Here is a 14,273-nt window from a genome sequence, read left to right as displayed (position 1 = left end):
ATGATTTTAATCTCGTACTGTACATGGAGCTTAAGATTCTCACATCTTCCTCCGTAATTATTTTACCCTGAGCATTTGAACCCTTCATCTCGCCTTTCCGCAATTACTCTGCTCTCTTCTTTCCTCCAAATTCTTCTAATCACTTAATTTCTACCACAATCTTTTCAAATGTTTTTCCCTCTTGGATGGCCTTCCGTTCAGAATTCCCATGGATTTTTGCTTGAAGCAATTTTCGTCTACAGTTTTTGCTCTGCATTTATAACGTGTCTGTTAAATATTTACTCGATCTTTTTTTGAGAAGCATCCTTATGTTTTGTATGCCTGCTTCATTTCTCCATAAATATTTTGGCATATTCTTTGCCAGACCCAGTCCCAGTGCTGCCTTACAGTCTCTGTTATATGCTGCCTCTAATTCCTTGCTTCCTTCCCAATAACGTCTCTCCCTTCGATATAAAAGTTTCTAACTTCACTGGCGTATTAACATACATTTTATACCTCAACATACTTCTATTCGTTTTTTTAACGAGTCTCTAAACTGCGTTAAATGCTTTTTTTGCTATATCTGTTCTGTTTCTTCTCGCTATTATTTAGTATTATTATAAAATATATTTTTATTCAAATTAATGATCCTGAAATTGACAGACAAACAAAAAAAAAAAACTAAAAAAATGCACTTGTAGAAAATTTAATAAACTATAAGTGCAATTTTTCAAAATATTTTTTTTTTTATAATTTATCGTTTGAAAAAAAATTATTAGACGTTGGCTAACTTCAGTATCATTCAATTTATCGCTAATATTTTATTTGAACAAGTAAACATTGAATAATACCAAATTTATTTTTAGAATTACGTAACATTTCTGGAAGTACCGCGAGTAAACTGTGACTGCATCCCTCATTCAAATCCAATACAAGTGTCTCAAAATTTTTCAACACCGACTTCAACAGAGCGGCCGACTTTTATATATCACGATACTCAAGTTCCAGGAGGATTGAGACAAGCCAATCAATCACCCGAGAAAAAATCTTCCGGTAGTGACAGTAGCAATTTAAGTGCCAACAGTTTGACTTATTCAGCTTCCACAGAATTGAAGCCCGTTATAAATAAAAGTGCTGAAGTCGGACTAAAAGAAACTCAAGTGAAAGAAGAAAATGATAATGATGACGATGAAGAAGAAGACCAAGACGAAGATGAAGACGAAGACGAAGACGAAAATGTCGAAGACGAAGATGAAGAAGAAGATGACGATGAAGATTAGCAAGAATATTCAATTAATATTAAAACTTAATTTTATTTTATTTATTATTTTCCTCATTTTAAAATAATATTTACTTTTATTGCATTATATTTGTTCCATTAAAAATAAAAATAGTTATTTTATTTTATTGTCTCCAATACAAACGTTACTTTGAATTTTTTTATTTTGTTTCTAAAAAGTTTGTGATTTAAAATAAAAGCCGACGGCCGAGTCATCGGCCACAAGGAAAAGACGATAGAGGATTTTATATGATACGGCGGCATACTTCAAATAGAATAGACAGTATAAATGAAAAGTTGGTTATAGTGCCCACCCATTATCATTTAGAATTACAATCATCAACGACATTATCATCAGCATCGAAATATACAACTGTTAGCTCCAGCGACGTCTTAATATATATCAGTTATCTCTGTTTAATACATAAAAATATAATATTATACATTGAAAAAGAAGACCGCCGTGGGTCGGTCAGGTGTTGTAAAATTTTACTCGGGCACTGCGTAACATTAAACACTGATTAACCCAAGAATTTTTATTATACAAGCCGAAAACCCACCGTATGCATACACAATATTGTGACGGGTTTATTTTTTCTATCTATGCACAGATAAAATTTTTTTATGTTTACTTTGAAAATTAACATTTTAATATTTACCATACAACAGTAATAATATATTTTTATATTTTTCGAATTTTTAAATTTAAAAAAAACTATCAAGTATTTTTTCGTTAATTTTTTTTGTTTAATAATTCGTGGAAAGTTTGTAATATCACTGCGATTTCGTAAAATTTCTAAATTACATGAACAAATATGAGGGTACAGTTAAAAAAAAAAATAAATAAATAAATAAAAAATAATTTTAACCAACTGGTCACGGCCAGTCAAACATCTAAAAGATACTTTACTTATACTTAAATTTAATATTCTGTATGTTGATTTTTTTCATTTATTTCCTAAATTTTTTTTAATTCACTTTTTTACTTCACACTTTTGTATTTTTTTAAAATCCCAATACTCATTTTTTAGTAAATTTATTTTTGAAAATACGTCCGCTCATTTTTTTTATTAAAAATTAAATAGTTACTTTACTTACTCATCATTTTTTTTTCTTTTTTTTATTATATAGAAAATTTTTCAACACTCGTCACTGACTCATAAGTTAGTTAAATAAAACCGAAATAAAAATAGCTAAGGAAATATTAAAAAAAAAAATATGAATGAATCTTATTCACTAGCTGACGAGTTTAAACTGCGTAAGACCAAGAAAAACTGTCAGCTAAAACAAAATCTCCAAGGTAATAATTTCTTCTTCATCTACATATCACTTTTTCGCGAAACTTGTACGCAAAATATTCTCACACATGAAATCCACAATCCATCAAAAAACGCAATTCTCTATTTAACAAACATATATTCGCAGAGATTTAAAAAAAGTAAAGTTTAAACTTAAACATCGAGTTAACTTAATATCAGTAAAGTAACAGTAGTAAAATGGGCGGTGACCGGGACTTCCTGGTTTATTTTTCCTAGTACCTTTGCAAGTAAGTTAGTTTTTGTAACAAAGTATAATCCACAGGTACTTTATTGGTTAAAGTTTAAGAGTAGAAGGCGTGTCAGGTTGCCTGTTAAAACGATCTTTCATCCAATCCAAATTCCGTTGAGTGTAGCAGCAGGTGAGGACCAATGGTCTAGCAGGTCGGCCATACACGCAGGCCCTAAATGATCCTAATAACCGGTAATTATCACCTGTGTATCTCGGTCTCTCGGCTTAACTTGACGATCCCCAGAGTGGGTGGCTGATTCAGTGAATATGACACGTCGTACGATCTCTTAGACTACTCGGGAGTCGTCGATTGTTCACCAGCTAGTGTGAAATATCACGACCAAGTGTTACAAGTGTATCTTGGTTTATATTCCATCTCACTTGGACTCGTTCTGTGTTAATAGTTACTCTCGACTTTTCTATATACGTTAAAGCGAGTCTTTCATCTTCATCTTCATCATCATCATCATCATCATCATCATCACCATGATCAACAACATTTTGTGATGTACTAGAAGACATTACTTGTTGATGATGCTCACTACCACGTACATACCCACACATATCTATGTATAAATATATATATATTAAATATATTTTAACAAAGTAAGCGACAACTGAGGAGTAATTATTTTGTTTAGTCAAGTGTTAGTGTCTTGGCGTAAAACGAGCCCGCAGGCAATTATTAAATCACGTTTCTAATTGATAAATTCATCAAATAATAATATTAACATTATTATTATTATCATTATTATTATTATTGTTGTAAGATACGTAATATATGTGACTTATCATTAAGTATATAATTGTAAATATACATTGATAAGAGATATTTGTAAAAGAGGAAAAGAAAAATAATCGTGGGTGTGGGTGTTAACGTGTGAAAAAAAAAATATTTATATATAACAAGTTTTTGAAATGCAATCGACAACTTCGACGTTAGATCTCGATGGATCTACGGGGAGGTCGTCTGGGTGCTGCGGTGATGCTGATCATCATCGCAATGGTGAAGATGATGAAGAACGATCCGAACGATCGAGATCGTGTCAATTATCTTTGTCGTTGGAAGATCGTGAACTGTGGACTAGATTTCAGACCATTACTAATGAAATGATTGTCACTAAAAATGGAAGGTATTGATGTTTTTTTTTTTCTACTCTGTTACTATTAGTTTAGTTTTTGTGGCTGTAAAAATGTCGAGTGATAAATATTTTTTTAGGGTTTATGAGTTTTATTTAGTGAATGTGTTATTTCTTAATTGCAGACGAATGTTTCCAGTCGTAAAAGTTGTTGCGAGAGGTCTAGAACCCGCGGCAATGTATACTTTGCTTCTGGAATTTGTACAGATTGATCCGCACAGGTAAAAAATATTTTAGGATACTTTTTATTATTTTAGAAAAAAAAAAAAAATATCAGGAAAAGACAATTTGCCACTAAAATTTTTTAAATCTTTAAAATTTTTATTTTATCCGTATTTGCGATTTTTAATTATTCCTTTTTTGCATCAAATTTATTACGGTCAATTTTTAATTGCCGTATGATTCATTTGCTCATGAACTCTTTGCAAACTTTTAGAATTTTAATCACACAAATATATTTGAACATCTTTAAAAATATTAACTGATAAAAATTACAAATTTAAATTCAAAATTAATAACTAACTTGTTTTAAATTTCAAGTGCATAAGGTTTCGATAAGAACTGAAAAAATAAATTTTAAATTATAATTTTTATTCATTTCGATAATTATTTTGAATTTAATATATATTGTAAAAAATCGGGAGTGAACGTGGATTAAATCCGGAGTGAAATCTACTTCGAAGGGGAGTTTATTTTAATATTAAAATTCCGAATCGGAGTGAACGCGGATTTAAATAAAATCCGTAATCATTTCGAATTTACTCTAGACTTTTTACACGGAAAAAACAGAATATTAAAAATTAATGAATGATAGTAGAAAGTGGAATCTGTTATTAATAATTAGTACTATTATGTACTTGATGCAAAGTAGTTTACTAATTTTTGTAGATTCCTAAAAACTGCTATCAATTATTTCAAAAAGTAAGTAAATATCATTACTTTTAGGTATAAATACGTGACTTATTAGTGAAAATTAATTAATTTATGGCATACATCTATTAAAAAGTAATGATTGGTCAAATTAAGAATTGGTATCTTAGATACTGATTTTTCCAGCCGAAAAATTTCAAAAGTTACTAACTTTTATTTTATGAATTTGATATCACTGATCAATTATTAGCTTAAAATATAATTTATTCATCATTATAAATTAATTTACAATATACATAAATCTAATAAGTGGTAAATAATAAAATGAAAAATTAGTATACTAGATACTGATTTTTTGCTCATAAAAAATACCGAAAACTTTTAACTCTTATTTTATAAATTCTATCCCATTGACTAATAATTAATATAAAATATTATTTATTCGTTATTATAAATTAATTTATTATATACATAAATCGAATAAGTGGTAAATTTTTTTAATTTTTCTATGTTTATTTGAATAGTAATAAGTAACTGTAGATACCAATTTATCGATTCTTTTTCATATTAATTTTAATATACGAAATTACAAATTTTGCTCTTCTATGTGTATCAAATTTTAATATAAATAATAGCCATTTTGTAATATATAATGATCTTGGTTTGATATTAGTATACAAATATACTAATTTTAAGTCAAAAATAAACTACAAACTATTAAAATTTTGAGCATCATTTTTTTCCGTGATGGCTTTGATCAAAATTTCAACCATTTTTTAAGTTAAATACGAAATTTAAATATTTTGAACTCTTGAATAAAAAAAATCAAAAATTAGCTTTAATTTCTTGTTTAAAAAATCTAAAATAGATGGAAATATGTCAATGGTGAATGGGTACCAGGTGGTAAAGCAGAAGTAGCACCACCAAATCCTATCTATATACATCCAGAGAGTCCAAATTTCGGCGCGCACTGGATGAAAGAAGCAATATCATTCGCTAAAGTTAAACTTACCAACAAATCTAATGGTAACGGTCAGATAATGTTGAATTCTTTGCATAAATATGAGCCCCGAGTACATTTAGTTCGCGTAGGTGCCGAAGAACAGCGGACTGTAAGTTTTCAAAAAAATAATCTCAAGATTAAATATTTATAATATATAAAAAAATTAATATTGTCTCCTTCGTATACTTGTAGGTCCTAACATACAGATTTCCAGAAACTCAATTCATTGCTGTCACCGCGTATCAAAACGAAGAGGTCACAGGACTAAAAATAAAATACAATCCCTTTGCAAAAGCATTTTTGGACGCTAAAGAACGCCCGACTGATCAGCAAACTTATCCGCAATGTATTTTAATATTTTTTATTAAAAATTATCTATCAATTAATTTATTCATTGACATGATAAATATTTTATTTTATTTAATTTAGATACAAGCGCTTGGTTTCTTCCGCAACCGGCAATGAGTTATGAATACGCTCCACCGTCGGCAATAGCAATGACTCAAAGTCAAGTATCTAATTCATCGTGTAATCTGTCAAATACCTGCACAGTATCACCAGGAAGTCATAAAAGTTCATGTAGAACATCACCTTATACTATTAGACATAAATATCTCCAAGAAGGTATTACATTATTCATTTAATCTTCACATTAATAAGTTTTTTAAATGTTTTATGTACAAATATATCAATTAAAATTCACAGCCGCTGAAAGTATATTAAATCAGCGGGAAAATTTATATCTATAAAACTTGAAATTTTTTTTTTTTAAAATGATAATTTTTTTCTTGAATTTTCAAAAGTAAAATTTTATAAAAAATTCCATCTAAATTCTGTGACATTTTAATAATTTATTTAAACTTATTGCTCATGTATTTTTTTTATAAATATATAGAACAGAGCCGAGTAAAATGGGTCTCTAAAACTAAATATCAATATTATGGGTTTAAAATTTTTCTTACTTTTTTTCAATAATTAAATAAATACTTGATATCGATTCTTTGCAGTCATAAAAAAAATTCATGTGGGGTAGAATGGGCTTTTAAAAAAAATTTTTTATGCACAAATACACTAATATGAGCAAAAAAAATAAGAGCTGATTTGATTTAAAAATTTTAATAAAATTTTGTATATTTAGAAGAAAATGTCGATCCATATGGTACAGTACCACTACTTCATTCAGCGTACGTAACAAGTAATTGGTCACCACGAAGTCCAGAGCCGCTGCCTGCATTAAATCCATCATTACCACAAGAATGGCCAGCATCGCCGCTACCATCACCAACTTCATCGTCACCGGCACCTTACACTCACTTGTCGCCACTTGGAAGACCTGGTAATTCCTCAACAGTACCAACAACCTGTACATTCTACATCCCCCAAGCTCCATGCAACACAACTCATGACCACGAATCATCGAACTGGCTGCATCCCGGGATATCCGACCAAGTGACCCAGCAGCAGTCATACTTGAACCTAAATCTCCATCTGCACCATCAGTTACCTACTTACTCACCCCGCGGTACGACTCTCCAGGTGCTTCAGCAACCCAACGACATCACGCAGCATCCAGTCCAGGAGCACGGATACGATCATCACGGTTACCATCAGTCTCCTGATCATACTCATCCAGATCAGACTCATTTGCTCGAATTACATTCACATAGTGAAGCAACGTCGACAGCACCCACTGATCAGTATGACCCCAAGAGCCAGGGTCACAATCACAGTCACACTCTAGCTGTGTATCAAGACACCCAAGAAACTGAGACACGAGTCGGCGAAGCGAGACGTTACATTACCAGTGTTATTGATCATCGTCATTCAATCGTTTCCACTACGACTGCTGCTGCAACTGCTGTTGGCAATCAAAGAGATCCTAATGCTGGAGACAATCAAACCTGGACTCCACTTACTCCGCCACCAGTCACACAAAACACCAGTATTTGACGGAATAATAAATATAATACATTACAATATACTGTTTTGTGTTTTTAAATAAAAGTTTAAACAATCAAGTTGTAGAAAATTTCAATATATATAAATATTATTTTTTTTTGGTCAATAATTAATTGTAGAGTTAACTGATCTACATTCCGTCCGTTAAAGTAAATATTAATAATTAATAAATAATTGTAGTCTTTAAGTAGACTTGTACATAAAAATAAGTAAAGCAATAAATAATAGTGCGTTATAATTATGAATCACTTTAATTATTAATTTTAATAAAATAAATAATTTATTTTCTTATAAATAAATTTTTTAAAAAGATTTAAGTATTTTATTTAAATTATTAACAATTAATAAATTATATTAATTAAAGTAATTAAAATTAACCGAACCAATGATTCCCCATACAATCACGAGTCCAGGGTGTTTGGCACATCCAACACCACTGAAAGCCACATCCGGCGCGTGTGCAAACCATGTGCATGCATCCGCCTAAAAAATAAATGAAAATTTATTTACCATAAGTAAATAAAATAAAATATAAATAATTAATAAAGCGGCAGAGGCAGCCATTCAGCACGCTTGTGACTTGGGCGATCATCAAAGTTAAGCAGCGTCGATCATGATTCACCGCTTAGCCACGCGTCGGGCTCGAACGGAGGTCTCTGTTTTAGGCGCGGGATGAAGATCTAGTGATCGGTAAAATGGGAATTTTATCGATCACTAGAACTTCGTCTCAGCCCTGACTCAGCCGCACAATGAAGGCAGAAGGGAGAAGTAAGCAGTTTGCGAGATAAAAGGCAAAAGTGTACAAGGCCAAAAAGGCTATACACTGCAACTTCTGATATATATATTAGGGTGGTCGTTAAAAATTAAATTTTCTCAGGCGCCCCATAAAAAGCTTCTCTTAAGTGAAAAAATACGGAGGGAATTTGGTTTTTTCGGTTTAAGTAAAAAGAACACGTGCCGAAGGACGATCAAAATTCATTTTTCGATACAATCGCGGTTTTTTTCAAATATCTCATGAAATATGCAGATTTAAGGAAAAAGTCATAAAAACAATTTTGTAGGAAATTGAATTCTTGATAAAAAAGGTCATGTTAATTTTTTTAATAAAACGTGTATTTATGAAGATATTTTAAAAGAACTATTTTTGATTTTGTGATGAATTGAGCGTTTTAAGGATTACAAATTTCGAAAATAATATTTTTCTAAGTATATAAAAACTGTAACAAGCATTAATGATTGATATGTTACGAGTTACGAAGTTGTCTATATTTAAGAAAAAACGTTATTTTTAACATTCGTTATCCTTAAAATGCCCAATTGATAAGATCTAGAAAAGTTTTTTTAAAATATCTTCATAAATACACGTTTTATAAAAAAAATGAACTCGACTTTTTTTGTCAAGAATTTAATTTCCTACAAGATTGTTGTTTTGACTTTTTCCTTTAATCTGCATATTTCATGAGATATTTAAAAAAAACCGCGATTGTATCGAATTATGAACTTTGATCGTTCTACGGCACGTGTTTTTTTTACTTCAAAACAAAAAACCAAATTCCCCCCGTATTTTTTCACTAAAAAGAAGCTTTTTATGGGGCGCCTGAGAAAATTTAGTTTTTAACGACCACCCTAATATATATATATATATATATATATATATATATATATATAAATAAGTAATAAGTACCATCACGTTCTGTTGGTGTACGACATTTAGGACATGGCTTAGTTGATTTTTGAATTGTTTTTGTACTTGCGTCATCCCATTTAGCCTTTAAAAAATTTTTAAAAATATTCAAGTATAGATTTAAAAGAAAATAAATAAAATCAAATAAATAAATAATTTAAAAAAATAAATTTTACATCTTTGGCTCGCGCGGGATCAATAGAATAACCAGACCGTGACTGAGAGCTGGAAGCAATAGATTGCTGGGTATCACATTCTCCAAGATGATAACCGCTTAAACATTTCATACAAAATACATATCCACAGCCGCCGATACACTGAATTTTCCTGCAGTCTTCTTCAGTTAAATGATCATTTGGAGTCGGGGGTATTATTCCCATACCGCAGTCTGGCTGCGGACATAAGAGACCACCAGCTCTCAGTACGTATTCTTCAGCTCCAAAACGTTGATACTGATCATACTAAACAACAAAAATGGATTTAGATTTTTAAAAAACATTATTAATAATTATTAAAATTACTTGAGCTGGTGTTAATAATCTAAAGTGATGAATTTCGCGTATAAATGAATCATCACATCCAGCAGGACACGGTAGCGTATAGTAACCGGTACTATCGTCAAAGTTAAACTGACGTTCTGATAGTTTAACATTACAATACTCTTTGAAACAATCCAGACAAGTGACATGAGCTGCTTCGCAAGGAAATACCAGCACTGTTTCTCTGTTAAAATTCAAAGAAAATTGTTTGATAATTGAATGCTTTAAAGTGCAAGTACAAGTATTCAAGTAAAAAATATTAATAATTAAATGGAGCACCTTACGTCAGTGCAAGCGAGACAAGGAATTTTTCTGAGATTCGGTCTTATGAGATAAAGAGGAACCGCTTCGTCAGTTTCGCCTCTGCTGGTGTGATTCGCGCACTTGAAATAAAAGTGCGCATACGGAACTTGATTGTCAGAATAATTATTCGGTCTATCTGTTATACAGTTGTCGTTTTCGCAGTGGACTGTTATACGATTTGGTTGCATTACATCCGGCCATGACTGAGGGTCGCGATCTACTGTGACAGCTCCACTACCACATAAAGCACAACGCACACGTAATTTTCCTGCTTCTACTGACTTACAAGGTGTCGAACAAAATACGTAAAAGTGGGCACGTTTTCCTTGATGCTCTACAACAATAATTAATTAAATTTAATACTTGATTGTAAAAATATTAAATTGACAGCCGTTAGTATTTTTTTTTAAATCGTTAATTAATTTTCTGTTGATTCGATGATTACTTAGTAATAATTAAATAAATTTTAAATAAATAAACTGCGTAATAATAAAAAATTAAATTTTAATCACAGGGTAAAGTACCCAATTGTCAGCTTTTAAATATTTAATTAATAAAATAATTGTTTGAAAAAAGTTGTTCAGAAGTTTATAGAAATTTGTAAAAAAACTGGAGACTAGGTAATTTACCCTAAAATAATTATTAACAAAACCTTGATCTGAAGACTTTGATTCAACTTTATCCCGATCATTTTGATGAATTTCGTTAAAAGAAAGATCTGAAAGTGTTTCGTTCATTGGTTTGCTGCCAGTGTCATCATCTAACTCTTGAATTGATGGATTCACACCATTGTTATTAACAGGCTTACGATTTCTACGAGGTGCTTTTACTGCATGCAGAATACTCTGCTGTCCTAAATCACACTCCTGTAAATTAGTTTAAATAATAAGATAAATTGGTTACGTGCTTTAATATCCCCGACAAAATATCCCTGCGACAAAATATCCCAGGAACAGTATATCTCTATGACGAAATATAAAAAAAAAAAAAATAGTTTTAGTATTAGATTCGGTCCATTGCATTTTAGGTCCAAGATGGGAAATTTCAGGGATGGCCTGCAGGCTTTTTTATTTTTATATAAATAAAAAATTTTTAATTAATTTAAAACATTAGTAGAGAACATTAATTAGCTTATTATCGTGCTGTGCCCTTTTTTCACGGATTTTGTGTGTGTTTATTTGAAAATAGGCCAACACATAATCTTGTTATCGTGCTGGGCATAATATTTTGTCGAGGGGATATTTTGTCGGAAATATTAACGCGTGTCACCGATAAATTATATGTTTATCATTAAAATTAATTATAATTATAGTTTTAATAACCACCTCAATAATTGTCGAATTATGTAATTCCTTGCCAGCAAATATTATTTTTATATCCTCAGCTGGCATTCCCATCTGCGGCGCCAGTATTTCCTTAACATTTTTTATGTCCCATTTAGGATCTAAATCAACAGTCAGTGTACTTCCAGTATTTGTTTTTATATAAACACTCAATGAATTTGTTATCTTTCGTTTCCCGAACCATATCAACTCCAACATTTTTAATATCGCATTTCTTATTATTGACAATAAAAAATTCATTATAATGTCACTTATTTATAAATTATTCATTGCTAAATAATCTGTAATAAAAAATTTAATTACCAAATCAACCAATAATAATAATAATTACGAAATTAATTATTAATAATTACCAATAATTAAATCATCCTGAAGTTAGCAGACAATTAATAATTTTAGAATTTTTTTTAAACTAATTAATTACTAAAAAAAAAAAATTATAAAATTATACACATGTAGAAAATTCAAAAAACTGTAGGTGGAATTTTTTTAAATATTTTTTTTTTTATAATTTATCGTTTTTAAAAAAATCAAAAAATTATTAGACGTCAACTAAGTATCGTATAATTAAATAAAAAAATAATTGTTTTTGTAAATAAATAAAATATATATAAACCTTAAGATATATTTTTATGAAAATAATACATAAATTCTTATTTACAATTCATGATTATTACGATTACGTATAAATATATATATATATATATATATATATATATATATAGATTTAACAGTTGACGTAATTTTAGAATAGACAGACAATTCCACTGTAAAACAAAATAATTAAATATTATTTAAAAAAAAAAAAAAAACACGTATACACTCAACTAATTATCTAAATAATAATAATAATAAAAGTAATAATAATTTCTAAATATCACATAAATAACTTGACGTTTGTAAACAAAAAAAAAAGTGTTACGTCGACTTAGAGGTTATTTGTAAAAATGTCTTTCCATAAATGACAACTGAAATATATGATTGTAATTAAAGAAATTATTTTTTATTGAACCACACGATACCTTCATTAATATAATTATTATTGTCATTGTTTGTTATTATTTAATTTTTTTAAAATGGCATCTGGTGCTGGTAAGTTTTTTTTTTTTTTTTATTTATATTACATATTTATTTACTTAAACAATTTCATGACATAAACATTGAAAAGTATTATAAAATTAATGATTAATTAATAAGCTGTGGTTTTTTTATTACAGAAAACACAACTGATGAACGTACTGAGGCAGTGCCAATTCAAACTGTTAGTAATTCAAGCTCCGAAACTGGACATGTATGTACTTATATTTATTTGCTTAAAGACAATTAATTTAAATTAACTACCAGTATCCAGCTGCTTTTTTCTTCTTATATTTATATTTCATTAATGAAATTATTTTAAGACAGGTGATGACGTCAGTAAAAAGTTTTACTCCAAAATTTTGACAGAATTATTTTTTTACATTTTTTACCTCCAATTGTTATAATTTATATATATATGTATATTGTTTAAAGATTTTATTTGAAATTTTATTCATAAAAATCTCCGCACAAAAATTTTCATTCCCAACACCACCAAATTTAAGAGGACCAATACCGCAAAAAAATTTCAAAAAAATTTTTTAAATTTGCCTGTTATGTAATTAAGTTTTATCATAAGCAATATAGTATATTTATATAAGATCAAATTTTTTTTTACAAGTGAAAAAAAAATTATTTTATGGCTCGGCAATATTTTAAAAATTGGAAATTTTCTCCTGAGGCCGTTAGTACTTATTGATAATAATAATAAAATTTTTAAGGAAAATAAAATAACAAATTAATGGTTAAAAATTTGTTATCGTTAATGCAGCGTTTCAATTTGACAATTGAAATTTTATCAACCTCTAAGAGAAATTTATCAATACCATAACTGATAACAATATTAATAAAAATATTCACAAAGATGTTACTACGATTTTTTGTACCCTCTTGTTATTATATATATATATATATATATATACGTAATGATAGCAATTAATGTTAAAGGATATAATCATGTCAGTAAGTGAATTATTTTATAATTAATTGTACGTTTTTATAGAAAGGAATTGGAGATAAAGAAACTGAATTGAGTGGATCAGTGCAAAAAAAATCACGTGCTGAAGTTCAATTATTACCAACGAGACAGTACTTGGATCAAACAGTGGTACCGATTTTGCTACAAGCATTGTCGAGTTTAGCTAAAGAACGACCAGAGGATCCAATAAGTTACCTCGCTTCCTACTTATTAAAGAATAAAAGCCAATATGACAACAGTGGCTCACCACCAGCCAGCCAGTGAATAAATAAATAACGATTACGATAAAAATAACGATAACATTGACATGTTAAATTTGAAAATAATATACATACATAAAAAACTTATTTATATTCTTGTATTAAAACTAAAAACTTACCGTCTTCTAACCACTCAACTGATTAAAGGTGATTTTTATTGCCGGTAATTGATAACGATAATAATAATAATAATGAAATAAAACTTGTTGATTAACTGTATTAATTATTTTTTTGTCAATTTATATACATATACATATACCTTAAGATATATTGTGATGCGTAAATAACTAATTAATTGAAGTAAAGTGACT

The 14,273-nt window shown here is 29.3% G+C and overlaps 4 protein-coding genes across 6 annotated transcripts in view; 3 read left to right on the top strand and 1 right to left on the bottom strand.

The window, feature by feature from the left end:
• Positions 1-2,268, top strand: part of LOC130668653 (uncharacterized) — a 39,947-nt gene extending 37,679 nt beyond the window's left edge. Inside the window, exon 7 of one of the 3 annotated variants that reach the window (XM_057471038.1) lies at positions 846-2,268. In XM_057471038.1, the coding sequence (XP_057327021.1) occupies positions 846-1,259 (414 nt within the window). In that variant the 3' untranslated portion in view covers positions 1,260-2,268. The remainder of the gene's footprint in view (positions 1-845) is intronic. The other 2 variants (XM_057471039.1, XM_057471040.1) reach the window with 2 other exon arrangements.
• Positions 2,269-2,629: 361 nt separating this feature from the next.
• On the top strand, positions 2,630-8,004 carry LOC130668655 (T-related protein). Its single transcript, XM_057471042.1, has 6 exons — positions 2,630-3,939; positions 4,071-4,166; positions 5,684-5,927; positions 6,011-6,164; positions 6,248-6,442; positions 6,957-8,004. The coding sequence occupies exons 1-6, from the start codon at positions 3,725-3,727 to the stop codon at positions 7,766-7,768; spliced, it is 1,716 nt and encodes a 571-aa protein (XP_057327025.1). The 5' UTR covers positions 2,630-3,724; the 3' UTR covers positions 7,769-8,004.
• Positions 8,005-8,009: 5 nt separating this feature from the next.
• On the bottom strand, positions 8,010-12,154 carry LOC130668657 (E3 ubiquitin-protein ligase parkin). The gene is made up of 8 exons (XM_057471044.1): positions 12,000-12,154; positions 11,629-11,927; positions 10,956-11,169; positions 10,280-10,637; positions 9,983-10,184; positions 9,638-9,922; positions 9,462-9,546; positions 8,010-8,260 (listed from the first exon to the last, which is right to left on the bottom strand). Exons 2-8 carry the CDS (start codon positions 11,884-11,886, stop codon positions 8,151-8,153), a joined length of 1,512 nt encoding a protein of 503 aa, XP_057327027.1. The 5' UTR covers positions 11,887-11,927; positions 12,000-12,154; the 3' UTR covers positions 8,010-8,150.
• Positions 12,155-12,393: 239 nt separating this feature from the next.
• LOC130668670 (protein dpy-30 homolog) lies at positions 12,394-14,273 on the top strand. The gene is made up of 3 exons (XM_057471065.1): positions 12,394-12,738; positions 12,864-12,937; positions 13,727-14,273. Exons 1-3 carry the CDS (start codon positions 12,723-12,725, stop codon positions 13,964-13,966), a joined length of 330 nt encoding a protein of 109 aa, XP_057327048.1. The 5' UTR covers positions 12,394-12,722; the 3' UTR covers positions 13,967-14,273.

This window comes from Microplitis mediator, chromosome 5 (assembly GCF_029852145.1).
Source record: "Microplitis mediator isolate UGA2020A chromosome 5, iyMicMedi2.1, whole genome shotgun sequence".
Classification (NCBI taxonomy): domain Eukaryota; kingdom Metazoa; phylum Arthropoda; class Insecta; order Hymenoptera; family Braconidae; genus Microplitis; species Microplitis mediator.
The sequence above is the reverse complement of the archived record's forward strand: the minus strand, read 5'-3'. Positions and strand labels throughout refer to the sequence as shown.